The sequence below is a fragment of the Haliotis rufescens genome, unplaced genomic scaffold, assembly GCF_023055435.1.
Source record: "Haliotis rufescens isolate VD_foot unplaced genomic scaffold, xgHalRufe1.0.p SCAF_7, whole genome shotgun sequence".
Lineage (NCBI taxonomy): Eukaryota > Metazoa > Mollusca > Gastropoda > Lepetellida > Haliotidae > Haliotis > Haliotis rufescens.
The window spans coordinates 58,850,970-58,877,128 of record NW_025964361.1 but is presented as its reverse complement, the minus strand read 5'-3'; the positions used below and the strand labels follow the sequence as shown (position 1 = coordinate 58,877,128).

General features: G+C 39.3%; 2 protein-coding genes across 3 annotated transcripts in view; one reads left to right on the top strand and one right to left on the bottom strand.

The window, feature by feature from the left end:
- Positions 1–424: 424 nt before the first annotated feature.
- LOC124147541 (autophagy-related protein 13-like) lies at positions 425–15,979 on the bottom strand. The gene is made up of 5 exons (XM_046518168.2): positions 15,578–15,979; positions 13,384–13,949; positions 12,409–12,594; positions 11,712–12,015; positions 425–8,361 (listed from the first exon to the last, which is right to left on the bottom strand). The coding sequence occupies exons 1-5, from the start codon at positions 15,734–15,736 to the stop codon at positions 8,146–8,148; spliced, it is 1,431 nt and encodes a 476-aa protein (XP_046374124.1). The 5' UTR covers positions 15,737–15,979; the 3' UTR covers positions 425–8,145.
- Positions 15,980–21,271: 5,292 nt separating this feature from the next.
- The window catches only part of LOC124147543 (post-GPI attachment to proteins factor 2-like), a 29,731-nt gene continuing 24,843 nt past the window's right edge, over positions 21,272–26,159 (top strand). For both annotated transcript variants that reach the window (XM_046518170.2, XM_046518172.2), the window contains exons 1-3: positions 21,272–21,497; positions 22,054–22,312; positions 24,209–24,324. In XM_046518170.2, coding sequence (XP_046374126.1) covers positions 21,336–21,497; positions 22,054–22,312; positions 24,209–24,324 — 537 coding nt within the window. In that variant the 5' untranslated portion in view covers positions 21,272–21,335. The remainder of the gene's footprint in view (positions 21,498–22,053; positions 22,313–24,208; positions 24,325–26,159) is intronic.

The following is a 26,159-nucleotide window of genomic DNA, read 5'->3' as shown; positions in this document are numbered from 1 at the left end:
CATTAAGCGGACACGCCGCAATATAACTTTAATACTGTCAAAAGCGGCGATAAACCCAACTCACTCACTCACTCACCCATATTCCCATATTTTGGTCACTGGTTGATATTCTACAGATACTGCTACCTAGTGAACTAAAGTTGACACTGTGGAATATACAGACTATGTCAAGTTATTCAGATTTAGACAAGTTAATACTTGGCATACCATTTAAGTATGATGATAAGGCAGAGGGGCTTACCGCTGGATAGTACTTCAGCGAACGAGTGAGTGAGATAGCGACTTTGGTCTTACCGCTTTTAACTGTATTCCAGCAACAGCACGCAAAACCCCAGAAGAGGGTTTATCCATACTGTCTTGTGATCATTCGAACAAAAACCATACCTCCTCTGTACCAGGGAGAATACTCAAATAAAAGACTATCAAGATTGAAGTTATTTTATTCGGATAATGCAACACCCAGTGCATCACAATGACAGCTTCAAGCACACAATATGTCATACTCCCCGTATATACAATCAGTTGCTGTACAGAATACAAAAGTTTGGCAGACACAAATTAATATCCAACCCATTATTATTCAACCCACAATACAAACATAAATGAAAGGAATAGTTGTTACTGAATGATGCCTTGGTTCAGTGTTGAGAAATAACCTTGGAAGATGTAGAACAATTTCGTTCAACCAGGTTGTCAGTGTGATGTGGTGCGATGATGTAAAAATGTATCCTCTTATTTATCAAAACATGGTAAAAATTAGTGTCAGCAAAATATAATTAATTTGTTTCATTTACCGTATTTGACGTAATAAGCGCCCAGGGCACTCTCAAAATTAGAAATAGGGGGCTCTCTTTAGAATATTATTTTGTCAAAAAAAAGATAAATTTCGTGATTTATGCTGACAGCCTGAAATGTTTATGTACGAGAGATATATTTTTCCAGAATTTAATTGCCCATAATTAAGGGTGCATATAACACACGAGTGTCATCTTTGTAGGTGATCATCCCTGTAGTATCTTTAGCCAAGTCCAAATCTTAGCTGACCTTGCGCATGTACCTCGTTCCATGGTCCACAACGTGGATGCAAGTTCTCACTGTCAGTGATAGGTGTACCTGCTCCACAATTAGAGGCCATTGCAGTTACAAAATGATTCTGACAAACTGGTTCCATTGTTGGTTTGCACAGCAAGCACAGTGCTTTTATCCAATAGGGGTGCCAAAAGAAGAGGTAAAAATATGTACCGTATCAGTTTGATGGTGTGCATACAAAGCATCCTTCATTATGAATGTAAACAAAAAGTAGATATGTCAACACCTCGATTTTGATTTTAGTTCACAAACTGCATACTGTCAGATATTTGTTTTCATTCAATACCGAGACCAAATGAATGCTATGTTTAGTGACATCCAATTGCTGCCTGCGACAAATTGGCTCCGTCTGTGAACTTTTACCAGCAGTCACAATTGCATAAAAGCCTTTTAGGGCCATTTGTTTTTTATTTTCTTTCTTGAAATTTCAAGAAACTAAGGCGAAATTACAAGCTAATTTTTTTATCTTGAAATATCAACTAAGTATGTGTCTTGACATTTCAACTTAGTAAAATTTTAACTTAGTACCTTGAAATTTCAACATTGCTTCTTGAAATTTCAACTTAGTATTTCAATATACCAAGCTGAAATTTCAAGATACATACATTAAAATTTCAACTTATTATCTTGAAATTGCAACATAGTATCCTAAAAGGCTTTCATACAATCGATCAACAGCTTCTGAACAGCTGGAACCAAAAACAGATACAAGGGAAAAAAGGTTTGTTTTAACAAAATCATCAACCCCTATAACTGAAACAGAACAGCAATATCATACCTTTTAACAACTATGTTGAAAGAAACAATCATATCAATGGCATCTTTTAAGTAGCAAACAGAAAGATTAACACAATTCTTTTCACAGATATGTACAACACATTTGATAAATCTCAGTAGTAACTAATGAAAACATAACAAAATATGATAAAATGTAAATCAAACAAACAGCAGATTCTGACATAAAACCTATTTGATATATTTACAACTTTTCGATAACCATATTAACATATTAGAGATCACAAAATTCTACAAAATTTCTGACTAGTGCAAAACTTAAAATGAAACTCATTAATAAAGTTGCTCAACAAAATAATCGCAGTTTCTTCAACTTATCAAAGCTGCTTATATAGTGCAAAACTGCATCCTCATGTATGCTCAAAGCACAAAATCATCAATTTATCAGAGGGCACTCAAATTTTAATCTCAGCTCCTGGGGAGTAGACAACCCAAGCTTCGTGTGAGATGCAATAAGTTTGACAGTCACAATTTACCATCACATCCCATCGGTACCCATTCATTGCTGAACAAGAAAATGCCAATAGCAGACTTGAAAGTCTGTTCTTCACAACAATGTTATGCCAGATATAACAAACATATCTGCCCTTTGAAGTGTTACTTTCAAATTTTTAACAAAACAGAATTTCAAATAATTCTTTACACTAGAATATTGAACTGCTCTCCGGTCTCACTCATTCAAACATGCTAACATTCATCTCAACACCCTCAGCACATGGACGATCAATCTGTTGAAGCACATATATTTACAAAACACAGATCAGGCTGATGTGTTACATGTAGGAATCAACTTCTACATATGAATATATATCTTATATGGAGTGAGTGAGTGAGTATGGTTTTACACCACTTTTAGCAATATTCCAGCAATAACACGGTGGGGGGACACCAGAAATGGGCTTCACACATTGTACCCAAGTCAGGAATCAAACCCGGGTCTTTGGCGTGACAAGCTAACGCTTTAACCACTAAGCTACCCGACCCCCATCTTATATGGAATCCACATTGAGTTGAAGAATTAAGTCCCATAATCATTTAATGTTTCTCCATATGAACCAGTGATAGGATCCTGGCACACATCATTCATGGATTTATATCTGTATAGAACATTGGTCAGCCATGGTCGACCATGTCCTCGCCTTTGATATGCTCATTAAATGTGTTTTGGTTTGTATGTTTGTTGTTAAACGCAGCACTCAGCATTATTCCTGGTATATGACTGAAGTCTTTAAATAATCGAGTCAAGACAAGACAATCCATTGATTGACATCATGAGTATAGATCCGCACAATTAGAATACAATATGCAATCAACCAAGTCCGCAAGCCCGACCACCAGATCCATATAGTCGTCTCTTATGACAAGCATAGGTTGTTGGGGACCTGTATTCTTACCTGGAATCCCCATGTTAAATCAGTTCTGTTTTCTTGATTACATTTCTTACTGAAAAAAACAAACAAGTTCTTCTCAAATAATGCCTTTTTAAATGTTACGGTGGTCTGTTGTGTTCAGTATGAGATGGTGTGCTACTTCAGAGTCAGTGTTTTAGGGTTGGTCTTTAAACAGAAACATAATACTCTTGCGGGGACGTTCTCCAGAGGAGGGCTGTGCATAAGACCAAAATATTTCTGAATGGCAATAAATATGTGGATTTCATTGTATCAAGCAACCCTAGGTCGGAAGAAGTGGGTACCATGACAAGTTCATATTCAAAATGTAGAAGTTGATTCACTAATTACAAAGAAAATAAATACAGATATGTATCAATGACAGATGTATGAGATTAACATTAGATTGTTATGTCGCAAAATATTAGAAAATGAAATCAACCTTAAAAAAACTGATGTTACACAAACTTCAGACAGAATACCATGCACACCAGTGCATTAGGTTTCAAGAGCCTTGTGAGAATTATCTCCCTTGAAGTTGAACGTGTCTTATGATGACACTTCTAAGAAATCACCAAAAGGAATTTTGTCAAATATAAGTATTTTCATCAATATCATAATGATAGATCTTTCAGGCGCAAGCTCAAAACTTTCCTATTTCTATTCTATGTACTATTTATTAAGAAAAATGCCAAACATTATATATTACATTAGAAAATAAATCTAGTGGGCATTAATGAAATGGTTCCATCAAACTGCTAGCGACCAGAATACATTTGTAGGCATAGATGATAAAAAGAATCAGTTTGTGAAGCTCCCTCAAATCAGAGAGAGATGGAAACACAAGGAACATGTGTCATTATGATGGTAGGGAGCAGAACAGCCCTGTGTGGAGTTGGCCAAGAGCAGTGTAATGTTATAGGGTTGGTGGGTTTACCAAGTGAAGAAATATGCATTGTTTATATCTTTAACAACTCAGTGAGTTAGGTTTAACACCGCTGTTAGCAATATTTCAGCAATGTCACGGCAGAGGGACACCAGAAATGAATTTTGTAGTCAAATTATCTATATCACAATTTATAGTTTAAAAAGTAGAAACTGGTGCACTTTTGATCTTGCCTCTGAAATGCATGAACATGCATATGACATATAAACTGCAAAACAGATCTAATCTGTAACGGTCGTTAAACTCCAAAAGACTAGCTATATGGGTTGTCTTAAGTTTTCAAAAAGTGACATTCACATAGTTCTTGTCTGAAATCAGGGGTACTGGCAACTGAACATTTAAACATTCATTAAACACACTGAATATTTACAAATGAATCCAACTAGATGACACAATAAAAAATGTAACATGTACACAATAAATACCATACTACACAATCATGGGAATACAACCAATATTAACTCTTTGAATAGTTTTTTAAAGCATTAAAGAGTCAACACTTGCATGATATATTATTGCAATGTAGTTTCAAACTGTGGAAGTTCAAAAATATACAATGTGTCTCCTTCCTACTAAATCTGTACATAGGTTCGACACACACAGTGAATGGCCAGGAGTAATGCTGAGCAAGTTGGAGATAATTGTTGCCATTTGCCAGTTAATAACACCACAACAGTTACCGGTAGTATGATACTTGAAGCCAAGCTCATACACTTCACATCATGGTAAACTCATTCAGGGGTGCTGACAATTCACAAAATACAAGTCAGGTCAAAGTTTGTTTCAGTTTTTATCCCATTGCAGAACCTCAATACTTTACCAGGATCTGCCTTAAGACTATCAGGAACTGTCTCTAGACCTTAACAGGAACTGTCTCAATACTTTACCCGGAACTGTCTCTAGACCTTAACAGGAACTGTCTCAATACTTTACCCAGAACTGTCTCAATACTTTACCCGGAACTGTCTCAAGACTTTACCAGGAACTGTCAATCTTGACTTAATGAGAAGCAGGTCTTCACAAATATTTTTAAGAGTCTCCAATTTTGGTTTGATATTCCACAAATTTTATAACTGGATTATACTATGTATTTGCTGCAAATAAGTGCCATGAGCCTTTAGGAAACAGACAACGGGGGGACACTAATTAAAACCATAAACGTGCGAAATTTGTTGTCAGTGTCTGAGCAGTAGTAAACAATCTCGGGTTTCCAGCATTGGTGAAACTAACATTGTTTTTCGATAATAGTTACTAGGCAAATATATATATCCCTTCTACATCGCTGTATACGCAAGAAACTATATACTGTCATGTACACTGTCGACCTTAGCAGGGGAGGTTTATATAAATTCCTTACAGATTGGTGTAGATGTTTGTCAGAGGGTGCTTATTCCAGCAAAGTGCCTTACAGCAAATATGGTATCATATCATCCCCTGCATTTGGGGACCACACTTTGCATTTCATTCTGGAAACCCTACTATAACTGGGCTCCTGCTCTTATTAAGGGATAAACTGTGTTAATGAGGTTGACGCTAGCAAGATCTTACTGCAGTATTAATTAGTATTACTTGGAGACACGGAGAAAAATTGTGCTAAAAGACTTAATTTCCTGTTTAAAACTTTCTATTCTCACAAGATACAAGTATTTTGGAAATGATGGATTTGGAATGTCAGCTGTTCTGATCAGTAATTAAATACTTACAATATGAACAAGACAAAGGGAAGCATACATAAGGTTTCAGTCTTTGGCTATTTGTGAACAGTTTCTTTCATATATGCTATACTTCCTGATTATGTCGGCACTGAGACACTGGAAAATAGCATACTTATCTATAGATATATATCACATCTGAATAACTAAGTATGTTTAATAACTGTAAAACAGAAAACAATGTTCTCCCTTACAATGACTTCTGAAATGTTTGTGGGGTTCATATTTCTTCTTGAGTATGCTACTAAGTATGGATAATTGTTTTATTGTCTGCAAATAATTTCAAAACTTTTGCAGGTGTGCGAGAAGCTAAAAAAAACCACCTGTCATGTTAATGTCATAGTCATATACATTTAGGAAGATGTACATGTATAATGTTAGACATGTTTATCAGTTGATTGACATCTTGAATAGTCATTCTCATTCACATAAACCAATCTCTTTTTACTTCTGAGTCAGAATTGGAAAATATCCAATACATTGTATATTTATATACTTATCCTATCTCACACTTCACATTTCGCAGATTATCTGTTGACGTTTTTTCTTCTTCTTTCCCATTCTGCTTATCGTGACATCAAAATTGCTGTGCCAAGTATATGGAAAACGTTGAGAAACAAAATGTATTCTCTAATCCAACACGTCACGACAGTGTTGCATGGAGAAAGAGAATGAAGTGACCGACAAACGAGGCATGTGATCACATTGTGTAGGTCGATATGCTCGGGATTATATTCGTGACCCATTTGTTTGGGAGGTGACCATAGTGATGCTGGGATGTGTTTGGGTGGATTGTTTTCTAGAGGCTGGTAACTCTGTTCAACCATGTTTCCATATAGGATCGAAGATAAAAGAAGAAATGCATAGTGTGAGATAGGCTACGTTTAAAAATACACATTTGTAACAGCAACATAACATACACGACACAAATACATTCCATTATATGGAGGTGTTGATATTTACACTTATAGACACTTTACACACATTGCATTATTGGCAAGTAGTACGCAGCAATATTGTATTTAGCTGCAGTTCAAAGCTGTATCACATTTGACAACATTCAGACATAGGTCAAACAATTTACACCTCCATTTTGAGATGTGAAAACCAATCCACATTCCATGAAGGAATATCAAAGACTATGTCACAGTTAGCCTGACAATTTTATAAGAAAGTAGTTTTTATAACGGAAACAAAATTTCAGTTTATCATTGAGGAGAACTGTTTTCAGTGAGGTATATTTTCAGAATTATTGTTTGTTGTTTAATGCCCCATTAGCAATTTTCCAGCTATATGACAGTGGCTTGTAAATAAACAAGTCTGGGCCTGACAATCCAGTGATTGATATTGTCAGCAACAATCCACACAGTCGGGGTACGATGACATGCAATCAACCAAATCTCCGAGTCTGATCATCCAATTCATTAAGTCACCTCTCAGGACCAGTGTAGATCGCTGGGGAGCAGTTTGAACTGGGCATCCCAACAGGGTTATTTTTAGAATGAATAATGATGTTTCGCAATGAAACGTTGCTCTCATTCGTAGTGGAGTCCATCCTCTCCACAACGTTTCACTGTAAATTTTGATCATCCAGTATCGTATGTAATTAGATATGGTCATTAAAGTAACTTTTCTACTCCAAGCTTAACACCTAGCTACAGTCATGGTAAAATGCAAAAAATAGAAAATGCCTTTCTATGAGTATGATAAGTATACATTGTATGTACGCAGTCCCTCCTCGGCTGCTCCTAGCACTAAGTTTCATCACGCAACATACTCCACACACACTGAGACCCTGACGGTTGGGAAAACACGTCTTCTGGACCATCACTGTAGGGGACAGCTCTATGAGGACATATCGCTCTGAATTGTCAACCTGGGATGTTTTATCTAATTTTATTGTAAACGATACTGGATTTTCAGAGTTGCACCACATGAAAGAATTTTTTTTTTTTAAATTCTGTAGACCAAAACCAAAGATATCCTAAAAAGTTTTTACTGATTTGTATTTAGATTTCTTTTCAAAGAAATCAGGCAATCAGTCAAAGATGCACACTATTTCTGTTTATTCTGACATAAAACCCTTTCTGAGTGCAAAAATATGTGAGAAAAGTGTGGTTTACACCATGCAAGACAGGAGGCATATTGTCTAAGACTATCAGTGTTTCATAGCATGAGTCGTTTGGTCAGTATAGCAGCTTGTGCTCAGGTATGTCTACCCGCTAGAATCCTGGTCCTTTAATGAATCAACAAATTCATCAAAACCCTTCATGTCAGACTCGAACAGAGCCAGCTGGTTTGTGACCACTTCCAATGTCTCGTTAAATCCACTCTCCTCCTCATCGAACATCTTCAAGTTCGGTGCACCCTGACACTCTCGGTAGAACTTGCCAAGGTCAGTGTTGGCGTCTGCTCCTGCAAATGGTGTTTTCTGAGGAGGAAGAAGAAAGGAGTATAGTGAATGAGTGAGTAGATATACTTTCATAATACCCGGTACCAATACAAAGTAGACAAAATTTATGGATAACAACTTCTTTATTGTACTACTATAGCAACGTTTTGTTATAGATGCTTACACTGTTGTAAAGCAAGGCTGCCTAACAAAGCAGTACCAATAAAATTAAAAACAAATATTGTCACTGTTAAAGTTATGTTGTTTTCAAGCATGACTGGTCTGCAATGTTTGGAATCTCTCATCTCTGTGTCTTTGATATCTGTCAACATTTCACACAAAGTAGGTGTACTGGTGCATTGATCACACATACAAAACAGCTGTTGATGGTTGCTAATTCTTTTGCTATATTTTGGTATCTGTATTCTATCAATCAAAGATAGATCAGTCAGTCACATAACAATGAATTTAAACCATGTTGAAATTAGTTGTTTAGTCCAAAATTTTGTCACTTTCCCCTCTGGAGGACTAATCTCACAACAGACTGAACTAATATATATAGATTCATATACCAAAACTCATTCAACTCTGTCATGAAGAGATGCAACATTGCTCAAGCGATGTAAACATACGGAATCAGAGTATTCCTCTTATTGATATACTTATCCTGACACAACAACATGCAATATTCCTTCTGTGGTGATGAATCAGCCATTGAAGATGTAACAGAGGTACCAACAGTAGGTTGGAAAAACCGAGACATGCAGGTAAGCATCCTGGAGGTAGAATGAGGCCAGGAAGTGTCAGGTGGAATGGCAGTCCGAGGCAGCAGCAGCGTAACCATCCGAAACCAAGGAGGCTTGTTCAAGAAGCTGAGATTGAATACATACAGACTGTGAATCATTTGCAGCTTCAACCAATTTTTCTTTGAAACCAGCAAGAAGCAGCTATAAAATCCTGGCGTAAGGGCAAATGTAGCAGGAACTCCGTTGTCTCTATTGGGCTGAGAGTGGTCTGGTCTTAGAGGACTGAGAAGATGAGGCCTGTGTCGATGGTTTGGAGAATGGTTGGACCCGACAGAGGCAGCCTTGGGCTGATAGGGCATCCTCGGTGTATACTAGGTACCCGGCCTGAACTGTAGCTGTGGCCTGGGTGGAGGACAAAGACTTCTCATAAACCTCCTAAAAAGGATTGTTAAAGTGTTTCACGGACGACCAAGGTAAACATAAAAGCTCAAACAAGATGGGTACCACCCTTTCTTCTCAATACATGAGTAGGGAGCCCATTGCATGCATGAGAGGTTGAGCCAGATCCTGAAGAAGGCAAATAATATCTTCCAAAAACAAGAGAAGTTCCCATGAAAGTCTGTCTTTGGCAGACGAGTTCTGGCCATCAATGCTTGCACGGAGGTGGTTATGAGAGACAATGGCAGGAGTGACAGTTGAGTCAACAAACAACAGGGACCTATCATTAATCTTAGCTGCAAAGAAGCAGAGCTTTCCAAAGTAATGGCATTGTCCACATTGTTGGCATTGTTGGGTTGCTGAGGTGGGAAAAAAATCCCAATCACCTTCAATCAGGTTGGTATGATTGCAGGCTTCGGAAGCACACCCTTGAGCGTGACCTCATCCCGCCTGCTGCAGAAGTGCTGGTATACTTTCGACTATGGTATGTACGTGAACTGTGCAAGTAGGTGTTGGAACCTTCGGGGCAGAGGAGCATTTAGCCGATGGTAGAGGGACAGGTTCAACTTTGAGCATGTCCACAATCCAAAGGAGCCTATATTTGGATGCTATAAGCAGCTGCTAATCTGTGGCAGAGGCAGCAACGCTGGGCGCCGAAGTACACGTGCACGTGCTTCAAGACTCAGGAGAAGGCGACTGTGATCTCGCTGGCCTTGCTGTAGTCTTGCACAAGGCACCTGTTCTTTTGACTTTTTACCACTCATGCACTTGCGGAGAGGACGAGATAGGTCCTTGTTGATCCTGGACACTGGCTCGGAGATGACCTAACCATGCCTTCTTTTTTCAATATGTACAATATAATGAGAAATTAGAATAGAACATTAAACAAAACGCAACCGACCCTGCGTTATAGCAAGGGAAACATGACTGAGGTATACCAAAACAGAGCCTTCACATGCAGAATTACACCAAGGTGGAAACCTTGTGTCAACGTGAAACGTTCATTTACATCAGAAGTGGTCAATAACAAGGACACAAAACACCATCATAATAGTGGATGGAACATGACACGTATTGGAGAACACAGTGAGGAATATAAGTAGCCGTTTAGTTAGTTCCTTACAGCCAGGCACCACTGATTAATGTTACACAAAGGATAAATCTCAGGTTAACATTTTGTTTGTTTGTTGTTTAACGCCACACTCAGCAATATTCCAGCTATATGATGGCGGTCTGTAAATAATTGAGTCTGGACCAGACAATCCAGTGATTGAAACTCTGGAAATAGATCCACGCAATTGGGATACGATGACATGCATCAACCAAGTCAGCGAGCCTGACCACCCGATCCCATTAATCGCCTCTTACAACAAGCACAGTCACTTTTTTATGACAAGCATGTGTTGCTGAAGACCTATTCTACCCCGGATCAACACAGGTCCTCAGATTAGCAAATCGAAATGACAACCAAAGTCTTATTCCAATCGTAAACCAGGAGTGTATCAGAAACATGTCTGTCCAAGTTGGGCAATGAAGAAAAGCTGACCAGTAGTACAAGCTCGGAGAGAGGTGGTTGTTGGGTATGTTCATATGAATGTTCTACAGTTTTATGATCGAGCAAGAAGGAATATTGCATATGGTTGCATCAGGATAAGTGAAAAAATATGGCAAAGCAAAAGAATTTTCTGTTTTCAATATTAAATGAACGACTGACTCATCATTTCCAAATTTGTGCCTAGTTATCTCTTTGGAGCGAAAAACACAGGAACCTGTATTGACTTGACTTATATTCATTTGTATGTGCTTGTTGTTCTATTCAAGCCATATGATGTCGGTCTCTACATAATTGAGTCTAGACAGACAATCCTAGTAAATGATACTATGAGCAATGATCCACTCCATCGGGTACAAGGAGCCAGACCACCTGGGCGCAGTTGTACAAAACAACCTTAGCGCTACGACTGTCTAAGTCTATGTTAAGGTATGGGAGTACGATCACCTTAGCGCTAAGATCGCTTTGTACAACCGCACCCTGATCCACATAGTCGTCTCTTGCGACCAGCATAGGTTCCTGGAGACCTATTCTCAAAAGTAATCATGTCAGGAGATTCCTCTTTGTAAGTGGACATCGCCCTTTGAAAGCTGACCTTTCCATGAACAAAACTAAACATGCAAAAATAGGAAAACATCTCAGAATCACCATACCAATTCCACCATCACAAAATCATCTGGTGCTGAAGCATCGCTGCTATTGCTCTTGTTAATATCACTTCCAGCCGAGTTGGTTGTGGTTTCCATGTTGTCTGTCTCTCCTGATGTGATAGAGGATTTGAGTTTCTCTATAGGTGGTGGGGGCGGTGGTGGTAATTCTGCAGGTTTGGTCGGAGCCAGGAGGCTGAAGAAGGGGATCTCTTCCATGTCAGTTTTCAAGTCCTTCATGCTGCGGTGTGTCGCAAACGCCCCCACCCTCTGCAGCTCTGTGAAGCTGTTTGAACCCTTCTCTGGAACGCTGCAGGGAAAACGGTTAGAACTTAGACATCAATTCTCATATCTGGGATTAGCAATAAATGCAAAAACATTCTACCAAACAAAAATAGACAACATGAACTCATTTCGCACTCATGGTTTATGTAACATAACTAGAATTAAGGAGAAACAGGCAGGAATTTATCTAGGATTCCTAAGTGCCCTTATGAAAAAAAACCCATACATTTTCTTATATTCAGAGGCATTTTCACACAGTATCTTAACAGTGCATTCAATGCAATAATGTAAAACAATGCATCAAAACCACTTCCTTATGAACAGGGTATTTTAATTACAATTTTAAATGTTTTACAGACATTTGTTTCAGATTTGGGGTGGAATATTGGTCTCTGAGCAGGTCATGTAACTTGCTAACCTCCTGGGTCGATGGTCATCCTTGTCTTCTGTTGACTTTTCATTGATGATACAAAGTGGCTGAGTGTTGAGAGCCATTCCGCACTCATTGATGTTGAGGTCGGATGAGGGGCTGGTAGAGAACATGGTGGAACACAGGTCTTGTCTGTCCAGGCCCACGTTCAGGAGCTCATCAGAGGTGCTGTTCCTGAGAAAAGAATGAAATGGACTTCATACAACTCTGTAAGGAGCCTGCTTTCTTCTGAAATGTGGATTATTAGTTTTATATAAGAATCAAAATGGTGAGTGATTGAATGTTTAGCATCACACCAAATTATAATAACAGCTTTATGATCATGATGATATAATGCTGGGGTAAGCTGGCACACGGACAGGCAGGTCACACATTGTAACCATGTGCAATCCCAAAGGTGAAAAATTAGTTTTGCTATAATCACTGATAATTCAATCTTTAAACTTTGGGCTTTATCATTGTTCATACTTATACATTCATAATCAAAAGAATGAAATTCTATCATGTCTATGCAAGCAACAAAACATACTTCAGCTGTTTGAATGAGTAACACTCAAAATTATTTTACCTAAACACATGAAAATTTTCACTTTTGGAAATTCAGAAAACACATCCTTCCATGAATTTCCTTCAATCTTGTATTGTTGGTCAATATTTATGGTTGGTTATATTACAATGATTACATAAACAAATAAAATATAAAAATTTCAAATTTGAATCAGATGTTACGGGAAGACACTGGAGATGATGTCCAACAAGCCTTGCATTACGCTCTCTCTGATTGGCTGATATTTCTCTCCTTTGAGTCTATTGGCTTAATCACACAGGGCAATATAAGTTTTAGTCGCTGCCCAGCAGGGTGGGTCTCAGGGCAATACCGTGTTTTCAGGAAAGACCTGTGACCCTTTCTTGACCAATAACAATACAGATAAACTTTGTAATAGTACTGATATTCAAGATTACCTTCTAAAACCTAAACTGCAGGGTTTAGGTGTTGTCGGTAGTTTTGGGCTGGCATCTCTCTTGAAATGATCGTCCTTAACTTCAAAAGGTAAATCCTTGGTAGTTTTGTGTGGAGAAATGAGCAGCTTCGTCCGGTAAGCCAAATTCAGCAAGATTGTCCCTACCGGCGTAGGAATTGCTCCAACCTTAGTAGACTGGTACCCATCACCCAACTGAAAGAACTGTGGATCTCCGAGATAGATTCTGTAGCATATGACATAATCTCCTCCTCCATTGGCACTCTGTCTCCTCGCTAACCTGTAGGCAGGAGGAACACGAGAAACTGAGAATAACGATTTTAAAGCTATGCCCATCCTGTTGTAGACGGTGTAGGAGACCTTGACACCCGGTTCACACTGTTCCTTGTTGAGGGAGATGTACCACGTCTCTAAGACCATGGTGTCGCCCTCTGCCGTTCGCAGGGATATCTCCACACACACATCCTGACCCAGCATAGACTGCTGGCCAGACAATACCTTCTTTGCTTCAGAGTGTACTTCTGGGATGTCCCGTATGGCAAGATTGAACTGAAATGAAAATGTAAATGATTTCACTGTATTCAAGTCTTTGGATGTGGGTGTATTTCCTCATTGAAAAAAATATTTGTCAAAACAAAATATGCAGTTACGAAAAGTATGCATATAATATGTTTTTTTTAACAGTATTTCACTTAGAAAGTAAGAATTGCGCATGATCATAACAGCAAGTAAAAGACAAAAAATATATATGGCATTTTGAACATAAAAATATACATTCAGCAAGTTTAGTTGAACACTTCTGAAGTGATGTTACTTTATGCAAGTAATGTGAACATGTTTTTTTGTGTTGGTAAACAAATGTAATTTCCTAAATCTTTGATGTTCCACTTTATCAGGCTTATACTACATCAGCACTTGTCCTTAGGGTCATACATGATCATTTGAATGATAAACACAATAAACATGATAAACATGCGAAAGTGATATCATTTTCAGCGGTAGAAACTAACATTTTTAGTCCACTTGTCCTTATAATGATAATATATATAGCAAAACCCTTAAACATGTTAAAAAAGGAAACTTTCTATGAGTCTATTTGGCAGTTTGGCAACGACTACAGGACTAGTGCCAATTCATAACGCTGATTGGCATGGCATCTTTTAGCTTAAATTTTGTGAACAGTTGAACAGTTGAACAGTTTAACAAACATGTTTAATAAATAAATATATTACACCAACTTACCATGCTTACCATGCCTACATACAACCCTACATGCCATTGCTAAGATTTTGACACTTTATAGTCATGACAGTAGATCTACCAGTATTTTGAGGTTGACCATAACTCATTGCCAGAGAAAAAAACTGACACACACAATGACTAAGTAGAGATGCAATTGTAAAATAAAACACTTTTTTTTAAAACAGATACATGTGTCTTAAATGACACAGAGCAGCTGAATATGCAAAGAAAATGTCATCTGGTAGTTACAACATGCATAAACTAGATTTCATATTTTCACTCTTCAAATACTTATTGACTGTGTTGGCTAATTGTTGACCTAGTTGATTTGTGAAGCCTAAAAATATCAAGCAGGATTTGTTTAGTTTGAAATATATAGAGATCTGTATCATGATTACCAACTAGGTATACTCTGTCATTTGGAGTTTTATGACTGCTTCAGCTAAGTTCAGATAAGCGCTATTTAACTTGGTATATTTGAGAAATTAACTTATAACTGATACACTCCAATAGTTTGTCCTTGTCCTACAACATGGCTCTTTGGTAGGTCCTATCATGTCCATTGTCATGGATACTTCCAGAAAACATTTCAAAACATCTCCTGACCGGCATAAAGCATGTTAAACTACATAAGCATCATTATCATCATTACGTAGAAAGCATACTGCAATTAACTAGGTAACTACAATAACAACTGGCCTCCCAGGAAAATGTTGGTTAGTTTACCAGGTTTCAACATTAATTTATAATTTAGTCAACTCCAAGGTAAACATTGTGAAAAAGGAAAATTGGTTCTTATAACTTGTGGTTTTTCAGTGTGTCGGAATATGTTTATAAAAATCAGTATCAATGTAACAAATTATTAGTTTTTAAGCTATTTTTTAATTTCTTCAGTTTACAGCTGGTGGATGACACAATGCCAGGCTGGTACATACCCAGTCTGCGCCTGATGAAAATGGTTTTGACTTGGTCCTGATCTTTTCGCCGAGTCTTGATTGAACGATGATTTGAAGGCTCTTGAAAATGAAAAACTTTGTGAATTTCTCCAAGTCCTTCTTATCTTGACTATTTAACTTTCCAGCAGCCATATTCATAGTCCGTCCGTTGTTTACGTTTTCTGGTTCACCACCAGTTGTTCCAATGTGACATTTCAACGATTGTCCTGCGTGTAAGCATATGTCAGCACGTCAAAGTGTTGACAAACTTTAAATCATGAATAGTTCTATCTGTATTTTGATGTACATGCCCCTACACAGGGAGAATAATCCACAACATTCATAATTTTCCTAAATATTTTCACTGTCAACGCAGACAGTCTAAACTTCCTGTTACCCACAATTCCTGGACATTATAAAAACTAAGACTATTTTCCACACAACTCATTCAGTTAAAGCGTCCCCAAAGGAACTTCTGTTGAAACTAAAACAATAACAGATGATTAAGTTATTGTGTGGTGTTGAATATTGACAAATATCACAAGGTGCGTACCTTTAAACAATTTTCAGTTTTAAATACATGTACATGTACACGATTGACATCCGGCAGTGACGTGCCAGTTTCCAGTTACATCGTTGTAAATTATATACAACTTAGAGAGCATACGACCATTCACCTAACCAGTCGTGGAAAATTGAAGTCAAAACCACTTTGCAAGCGACCATTCACATTATAGTTTCAGTCAAATTAAAGAATAAAACGGACGACACTCCACAAAAATATTACCAGAAAAATGATGAGTTATGCCTAAAACGGCCCCGGTGTGCCGAAAATGGTCGCGAAAACGGCCCCATATAAAAAACGTATGTATTCAAACAAATGAAACATACGTTGTGATTGATGAGGACACAAAAAGTATGTTTTACTCAGAAACAAACTTTTTTTTTACTTGAAATGTGCGCGTATTCATCAAACCTACAGTCCACACCTCACACAAGTGAAACAGGAAGGACGTGAGTGAGGGAGGGAGGGACCTTTATATGTTTATCACCTAATCTGTGGACAATTAATCTGTTTGCACAAGCAAACGTAATTCGAGTCATTATCTATAACTGGTATATTCACATATTTGTTTCTTGTTTAACGTAACAATTACTTTCATCAAGGCTTATTCTTTCTGAAAATGTGAAATGATTTGTTTGTTGTTTAACTCCGCAATATTCAAGCTACACGAGGGCGGTCTGTAAATCGAGTCTGGGCCCGACAATCCTGTAGAACAAATAAACGCAGAACAAGCATGGGTTGCTGAATCCAAATTCTATCCCGAAACTTCACGGGTGATATATGAAATGACATGTTCAAGTTCAGGTAAAGGATGCCACATGTTGTCCCCCCACCCTCATAATATAAGACTGCGAACCCCCCTTTATAATGATAAAAATAACAGCTATTTATAAACATGAAACATATTTTGATACCAAAATGTGTGTCCTCCCATAGCCAGATGCCCAGTCAGACAGCTTGTAACCAACAAAAACTATAAGCCTGACCTCATATCGTCTACACCCCATTTCGCCTACGCCCTTATTAAAACAAATTTAGGGTTGACTGCACATCACATAAATGCTGTTATACCTTTAGAAGTCTGAACTCTTTCACTCATGAGGTATACTTCATATATTTCAACAACTAAAGAAAATAAACTCTTGCACTGATGATTTATACTTTAATAAGGTCATATATTCAACATACATCAATATCATCATCACGATGATCAGTCACACAAGTTAATCAAGTACATGTGTGATTCACTAATTCATCAGTCACATAACAATTACTGTAATTTCACCAAGTGTCCAACTGCATCACAGTTTTTCGTCCAGCTGCGAGGTGTAGCTTCAGTCTCTCAAGTCGGGCATCTCTGTCTCTGTCAATACGTGCACGGCAGTTAACAGCACCACTAAGACCTGTCTGTCGTCTAGAACGTTTATCTGCTGTCTCAATCTTCTTGATTTCTTTTATGAACTGGTAGATGCTGAGATGTGACCGGGGCATTCTCTTCTTTAGTCCATTGTGAAACCCCTCCAGGTGGTTGTTGGGGCGAGGTCCAGTGTTCTGGTTCCAGATATTACAGGGAAATCTGGCGTCGTCTTCTACCCAGGTACTTGTTACATAGTCATTGAAGGTGGAAATCTGTTGACCATCTGGACCCTGCTCCATAACTTCAATCCAAACATCTTGGACTTGATCCAGCTGCAGCTCGTCGGACGTGGCTCTGTTCTGCAGGATTGTTCATGTACTCTCGCACAAGACCTCCGTCAGCAACTTGACGCCACAAAGCTTGGGCATAGTGGAAGAAACAGCCCCGAACTGAGCTGCCAGGGAAGATCTCACTGACACAATCTCATTAAAATCAGATCTTAGTTTTCGCTACCGCCAAACAATAGCGAAAACTAAAATCTGATTTTAATGAGATTGTCACCGACAGCACTGATAACAACCGATTCAAAGTCTGTCTGGATCACATCTGGGGAGAGTTCTACACCAGTCCTTGCACCAACAATGTCCTTCAACAATCTAAATAATCTAACATAAGTCTGCTTGGTCTTGTGTGGGAGCAGTGAAAATGCCACAGGATACATTTTGCCATCCACCAGACAGTGAATAATGTACACCTGCAACCACAAGCTAGGGCAAACAAAGAAAGTACCATCCATAAACATGATGTCAGCTTCACTCTGTATTTCCAACATCTCAATGGTTGCAAACATCTCAATGGTTGCAAACACCAGTAGTCCGTCATCTACGCCGTCGTCTACGCACAGGAAGTCTCTGCCATCTTCTGTCTTGGTCCATGGATCTTCCAGGTTGACGTTGGCTCTGGATTCAGGAACTGGCGGAACCGACTTGGCTCTATGTCTGTACAAGGAAGCTTGTACACTGGCAAAGGAAGGCATGGTGGCTGCTGTGTCTTCGTCAGCTTGGTCGAGTTCAGCATTGTAGATCTGCTGCTCAAGAGTGATGTCCGTCTTGACAAGTTCCTTCATTCTGGCTATCATTCTGATGTGATCTGCATTCTCAACAGGAGGATGAGTGTGCGGAGTAGTGGATGCGATGTGGTCGCCGATAGTGCTGCATCTTCCATTGCAGCCAGGAATGACACACTTCCAGTGAACTGCAGGTTGACGCTTGACATTCAGTCTGTATCGGTATCCATCCAGCATGAAGCACTTGTTGACCGCCTCTCTGTGTAGTAACAAACTCAGCTCTCTAAAGATCTGCCATTTTGACGCTGAGTGTGAAACTTGCAGAGGTTTATATACAACATTGCGATAAAGAATAAGATGAGATGAGCAGGTCTTGCTAACACAGAAAAAAACAGCTTAGGTGATCAAAGAAAAAAAGGATTAGTAAGTCATGTTTATACTATAAAAAAAACATGTGTATGGTTGATCAAAGAAGAAGATAAGTAAGTCATCAATCAAAGCATGTATAGCCAGTTGGGTAATACCCATTGATATGATAGGGTGGTACAACTCATCATTATAATTATTGTAGGCCATATGGAGTGTAGGCGATATGAGGGCAAGCCCAACCATATGGCTGATTTTACAGATACCCGCTCTGCCCTCCCCACCCTAACTGTTATTAAAATGGTTTGATCCAACAGTTGGTAACAGAAGTACAGAGAATTTTTTCCTTTACATTTTTAAGCCACATTCGAAAAGTTCCCACCTATGCCCAATTAGTTTAATTCAATATATCCGCTAAGTCCAGTTTGGGTTCAGATAGGGGTGTTGACTTCATTATTCCATACTCCGTTGTCTGACTGATTGCACATCTCACGAATGGGAGTAAACCATCAAATACGTTGGCGTTTTCTTCACGCGGCCAAACACCAAGACTTCATAACTGACCACTGACAGGTGATTATTGACCATTGTGTCCCCATTAAAGGGGCACTGACCTAAAGCAATTCCCCGGTACTGGTTGTTGCCTTTGTTATTGTTGTTTTCTCCGTGAGTACCCGGATGATACGCAACGCAACTGAGCGTGACAAGAGACTGTGCTACCGTCTGTAAGGACAGCTAAATAAACTTGGAGGCAATATTTGTTTTACACAGTTTTGAACACTGGTTAACCGTGATCTATAAAGATTTCGACAAAGGGCGCATGTCAGTTAATTTCTTCAGACTAAACAGACAAAAAGAACGGCGGAGCTCATCGGATGCCGTCATTTGGAAAGGCCCCTGATTGTTATATACTGAACCGCAAAAGAAACGTCACCATTGATAGATATATGAGAAACCTTATTTGTCCAAACACTATAAAACATACTTTGAGACATATCAAAAAGATGAAACTTGGCAAATCTGATCATCAAGGTTGAAATTAAAGTGTCAAATGTTCTTAAAGTGAAACACAACACTAGCCTCTCAGAAAATGGCATCACAAGTCAGTATCTCGTATGGGATATTGTTCCTTTGTGTGGATATTCACAGATACATTCCTCGACCAAGGATGCTTCCTAAAATTATACACATAAGTTTGGTAGGTTGTAATTATGATATTTGCATTTTGTTTTCCTTCATTTGCTGTAGCATTGGACAGATTCGTTCTTGTTCCTCTACGTCTTGGTTCGGAAATTCTTCGATGTGCGATAGACGTTGTTGTCTTTTCCTTTGTAAGCGTGTATATATTACAGTCAATTTTTAAAATATGATTCTCTCAGGCAAATTATAAAATGTGTAAATATTTTAGTCATTTTGACTGAAAAATCGGTCCATTTCTTTAACAGTTTGACTAAAATTGATAAAGACGATCAAAAGGGCCTAAAACATCACAATAGATTATTATGTAGGATTAGAAGCCAAACAATATAGAAATGTACTTTTCATCGTAATATGTTCAGTCTCATAAACATGTTTGTAATTCGTTGTCACAATCTTATTAAAATCATATCTTAGTTCTCGCTATCGCTAAACAAAAGGGGTAGCGAAAACTAAGATCTGATTTTAATGAGATTGTGGTTGTCACAACAATACAGATGGACATATTTTCTGTCAATTTGTAAAATAACTGAATATTCAGGCGTTTAATTTCCAAAGTGAAAAATTCGCACATTTTGACTAAAATTATAAACACGATAAAATACGCAATGCTCAGGAGAAATATTTACTTTGTGTTGCAAGTCAAATGGTGTAAACGAGAAACCGCACAATTACCAAGCAAGTGACTTATCAAAACTTCCGTCACCATTACCACGGACCTATATAACATATATACAAGTCCGTGCCATTACCGATGCTTTCCACAAAGATACCTACATTTCCTTATTATTCCTTATTATCTAAAACTGTATTTCATTTTGTTGATCAATGTGACCATACGCCCTATCAATAAAAGTGACAAATAGTCTTACAGGTCGCGAATCATCCGGGTACTCAGAAGAAAAAACAATAACAAAGGCAACAACCAGTCCCGGGGAATTGATTAAGATCAGTACCCCTTTAGCGGCAGTTGCTTGCCCAGGAACGTTCTGTATGACACTTGTTTCACAATATGTTTCATCTTTCACAACCTCATATCTTTCAGTGACCAAATGACACAGACAATTCAAACTGAGACGTTTCTTGATGAGTTCGAATATAACTAGTCGTAGGGATATTAACATGTTATCATTTTAACTTCCGGGTTCCTCACGTGTCATTTATTTACCTCTTGTTTATTTTTGTATATTCCTCATAATACTAGGTCATGCCTGCGAGTTATTCAGATCTCAACAAACCAGTGCATTTCAAACTCACGCTTGCGACACTTGGCAAGATTGTTTGCAGTTTACCAATTTTTGCAACCTTTTTCTGCGTGATTTGGTCTGTGATATTCGACTTCAAATCTTCCACAGAAACACACTGTGGGGTACGTAAAATCCCAACCTCAGTCAGTCAGACGTAAAGTCAGGCAGTGGCTTTGAGTTATTAAAGATCATGACTCTCAGATCTTGTGACTTTACATCAACAATGACGTGGATTGTAATTGTATCACAACATTTTCGACCAGTTTCTCTTTACATAAAAAAACGTTCGTCCAATTTCAAGTTGAAATTCAACCATGAATAAAAAAAACTACATGATGTTAAAAAATACACTAAAAAAACCAAAGATAGTCCATAATTCTGAATGATGCATTCATTAGCAGATAGCTGTACTATGGGATGATGGATAAGAAATAACACAATTATAGAATATCATTGACTGCTTTAAACTCTTCTATGTAATGTGGTCGGCCACTTGCCTGAAATCTGATTCTTGTAAAATTCCTTTGGTCATGTGAGCTCAGCAAATAAAAGTCTCTATCATAACTAAATCTACTGAATATGTTGCTAAGAGGCAAGTTTGGGCTGCTAGACTTGGAACATTTGGGAGACTGGTAATGGACTTGAGAAAGAAAATATATTTGAACCTTTATGTTCCAGGTACCCAACTTTTTACCATCAATAAGTGCTGCTATAGGTGGCTTCACCCCGCAGCGCTATGTGTGGCGAGTGTGTATTGCTCTCCACTGCGGCCCACGGTTCATGGTGGCCATTGCGTACTACAGCTACCACACATCAATTCATGTCGGACTCCGAAATCAGCTGTATAAAACACTGGCAGCCTTGTGCACATTTCTACACATCTGTGAAAACATGGCCTTGATAGGACTGACCTATGTCTCGTCTTCAGAGAACCATGGTGAGGAAACACTTCTTATTTCATTTCCCTTGGTATGGTTACTTTTAAAAGCAAATTCTGATTTTTGTTAGTTCCATTTGAAAAAGTGTCAAAAGGGTTGTGACTCATCATTTTCTGTTGGAGCATAAACATAACATGTTTTCAATATTGACTGAAAATAACTCTTTGTTACTCCTCCATGAATATTGACATAACTAAACCTTCTATGTATGATGCAGTTTGTTTGATTGCACTCTGCAATATTCCAGCAATATTCCAGCAATATTCCAGCTATATTCCAGGAATATTCCAGCTATAAGACGACAGGAAGCATTTTGAGGACTGTTTTGCATGACTCATCCTGTTTCATGGTTCAGGTGAACCAAATACTTTCTGTTCAGATGTCACAACTGGTTTAAACCTTATCTACCTAATGTCTTGATAATGGCTTGTCTTTGTTCATGGCTTATGTTAGCTTTTCTTTATTACTTGGATCAAAGATGTAAAGAGGCAAGCCCCTGCAGTTGGATGAAACATATAAATAAAATAGTCAGATCAATGGTCCAAATAGTATTAAGTATAGATCCCTGCTGAATATTGAAAATCATTTGGATCAAATTCAATTTCTTTAGAATAATGGGAGCATAGATGGCTCTGCTGTCAAAGGTGTCACTATGCTGTGCAGAGTCGTCTCTTCTTGTGGTCATTCTGTCTTAGTCAATTCCCCGAGTATCTTGCTTGTCATAAGAGATGACTGAAAATACAATGGGGATGAGGGGTTCATGGTCTGTGACTTGGCCAACTGCATGACATTGTACCGTTGTGTGAATAGTTGCTCATGCTTACAGTCACTGGTTTGTCTGGCCCAGACTCTCTTCCTTACAGATTCTATGATATGCTTGGTATATCCTGTGTAGTGCTCTTAGCCATGCGAGGATGGTCGGCCTCGGTGTCTTGGTTGATTGCCTGCCATTGTATCCCCACAGCATGCGTCTTCCCGAGGCAAGGGAGTTAACTGACTAACGAAGTCCATTTTCCAGCCTTGCTGAACTAGAAATGGAACTGGAATTATAGAGTTATGTTTTGGCTGGACTAACAATTCTTTGCATAGTCCAAAAAAAAGTGCGTAACGAAATTGACATATTTTTAATCAATGTGCACACATGATTTGATGCATTTCGTGATGTAAGACCTGTTTATTACAATTTGGGGTAGAATAGGTCTTCAGCAACCAATGCTTGCCGTAAAAGGTGACTATGCTTGTCGTAAAAGGCGACTAACGGGATTGGGTGGTCAGGCTCGCTGACTTGGTTGATGCATGTCATAGATCCGAATTGGGTGGCTTGATGCTCATGATATCAATCACTGGATTGTCTGGTCCAGACTTGATTATTTACAGACCGCCGTCATAAAGCTGGAATATTGCTGAGTGCGGCGTTAAACAACAAATCAATCAATCAAAATTATTACAATTTAGATATTGATTAATGATGAGATCGTCTTGACTGGGCGCCGCCATATTGTTTGAACCAAATGCAAGTGATATGAGAGGTAGAAGGGACAACTCGTTATAGCCACTGGTGGCACTACAATTGAAGCCAGAAATTCCAGCCTAGTTCGGGAAAGGTGGAAACTGGGCTTTTACAGTCAGTTAACTCCCTTTTCTTGAGAAGATGCACAGCATGGAACGTTGCTGATAATATCAATCACTGGATTGTCTCATTTAGTATATTTACAGTCCACTGTCATGAAGCTGGAATGTTGCTGAGTGCGGCATAAAACAATCCGTGATGACCTTTACACTGAATACCCAGGATCTTCATTGGATATGTAACTAAAGACACTAAAGTCTGGCAGCGTTAAGCAACAAAGAAATGGTATTTGTGATGTTTCTAGCCTCGAGTTTGGTATTTGCAGATCTGCATGAGAAGTTCTTCATCCTGTTCATGTTGTGCTCCCTGATCTACATGCTGCTGACCACCTACGTCTTCTCCTGGGGCCGGTCAGCCAATGGGAGGTCAATCTCACACACGGTATGTAACACACGGGCCGGTCAGCCAATGGGAGGTCAATCTCACACACGGTATGTAACACACGGGCCGGTCAGCCAATGGGAGGTCAATCTCACACACGGTATGTAACACACAGGGTGGTCAGCCAGTCGGCGGTCAATCTCACACACGGTATGTAACACACAGGGTGGTCAGCCAGTCGGCGGTCAATCTCACACACGGTATGTAAGACACGGGCCGGTCAGCCAATGGGAGGTCAATCTCACACACGGTATGTAAGACACGGGATGGTCAGCCAATGGGAGGTCAATCTCACACACGGTATGTAACACACAGGGTGGTCAGCCAATTGGAGGTCAATCTCACACACGGTATGTAACACACAGGGTGGTCAGCCAGTCGGCGGTCAATCTCACACACGGTATGTAAGACACGGGCCGGTCAGCCAATGGGAGGTCAATCTCACACACGGTATGTAAGACACGGGATGGTCAGCCAATGGGAGGTCAATCTCACACACGGTATGTAAGACACGGGATGGTCAGCCAATGGGAGGTCAATCTCACACACGGTATGTAACACACGGGGTGGTCAGCCAATGGGAGGTCAATCTCACACACGGTATGTAACACACGGGCCGGTCAGCCAATGGGAGGTCAATCTCACACACGGTATGTAACACACAGGGTGGTCAGCCAGTCGGCGGTCAATCTCACACACGGTATGTAACACACAGGGTGGTCAGCCAATCGGAGGTCAATCTCACACATGGTACGTAGCACTCGGGGCGGTCAGCCAATAGGAGGTCAATCTCACACACAGTATGTAAAACACGGGGTGGTCAGCCAATCGGAGGTCAATCTCACACACGGTATGTAACACACGGGGTGGTCAGCCAATCGGAGGTCAATCTCACACACGGTATGTAACACACAGGGTGGTCAGCCAATTGGAGGTTGATCTCTTACACGGTACATAGCACTCGGGCCAGTCAGCCAATCGGAGGTCAATCTCACACACAGTACGTAGAACTGGGGGCGGTCAGCCAATTGGAGGTCGATCTCACAAATGGTTCATAGCTCTCGGGAGTGGTCAGCCAATGGGAGGTCAATCTCACACCCCATCCAGAGCACTCGGGGTGGTCAGCCAATGGGAGGTCAATCTCACACACGGTAGGTAGCACCCAGTACAGACTTCCTATGGGAGGTCAATCTCCCACACGGCAGGTAGCACTCAGTACAGACTTCCTATGGGAGGTTTATCTCCTGTATGAAAGGTAGCTCTTAGGTTTCGGATCAAGGAGCAACACTACTCAGTGTACTTTCTTAAGTTAATTGTTTCATACTTATATAGAGGCTATGCTCCCAAAAAGGGAGATATTTGAAAAATAACAGGTGATCACTGAATACAACTGGGTACCAAGTGATGGTACTGAATCGGCAACTGTTACATGGCCCTGTGAATACTAATCATGCTAATGTCCTGTCAATGGCAGTCATCTTTCTTCTGACAACCGATCATAAAATTCATATTTCACAATCCAATACTTTTTGGGAAGAGTATGTAAAAGATGGAGTTATGTCTCCCCCAGAATGGAGGGAGACATATTGTTTTTGGCATGGTTCCCGTCGGCGTCGGGGTCGGCGTTCCCACCATTTCCTGACCATAACTCAGAAACCGTTTAATATTTTTTCGCGAAACTTTGTATACACATTAACCCAGCACTGAAGTGGTGCCTTTTGCTATTTAGAGATTTTTGACATTTTTATTTTTTCTCGTTTCCATGGAGAGAACTTGAACATAGGCTCTGAATGGGGGTAAGCTTTGTTTCCTGACCATAACTCAGAAACCGTTTA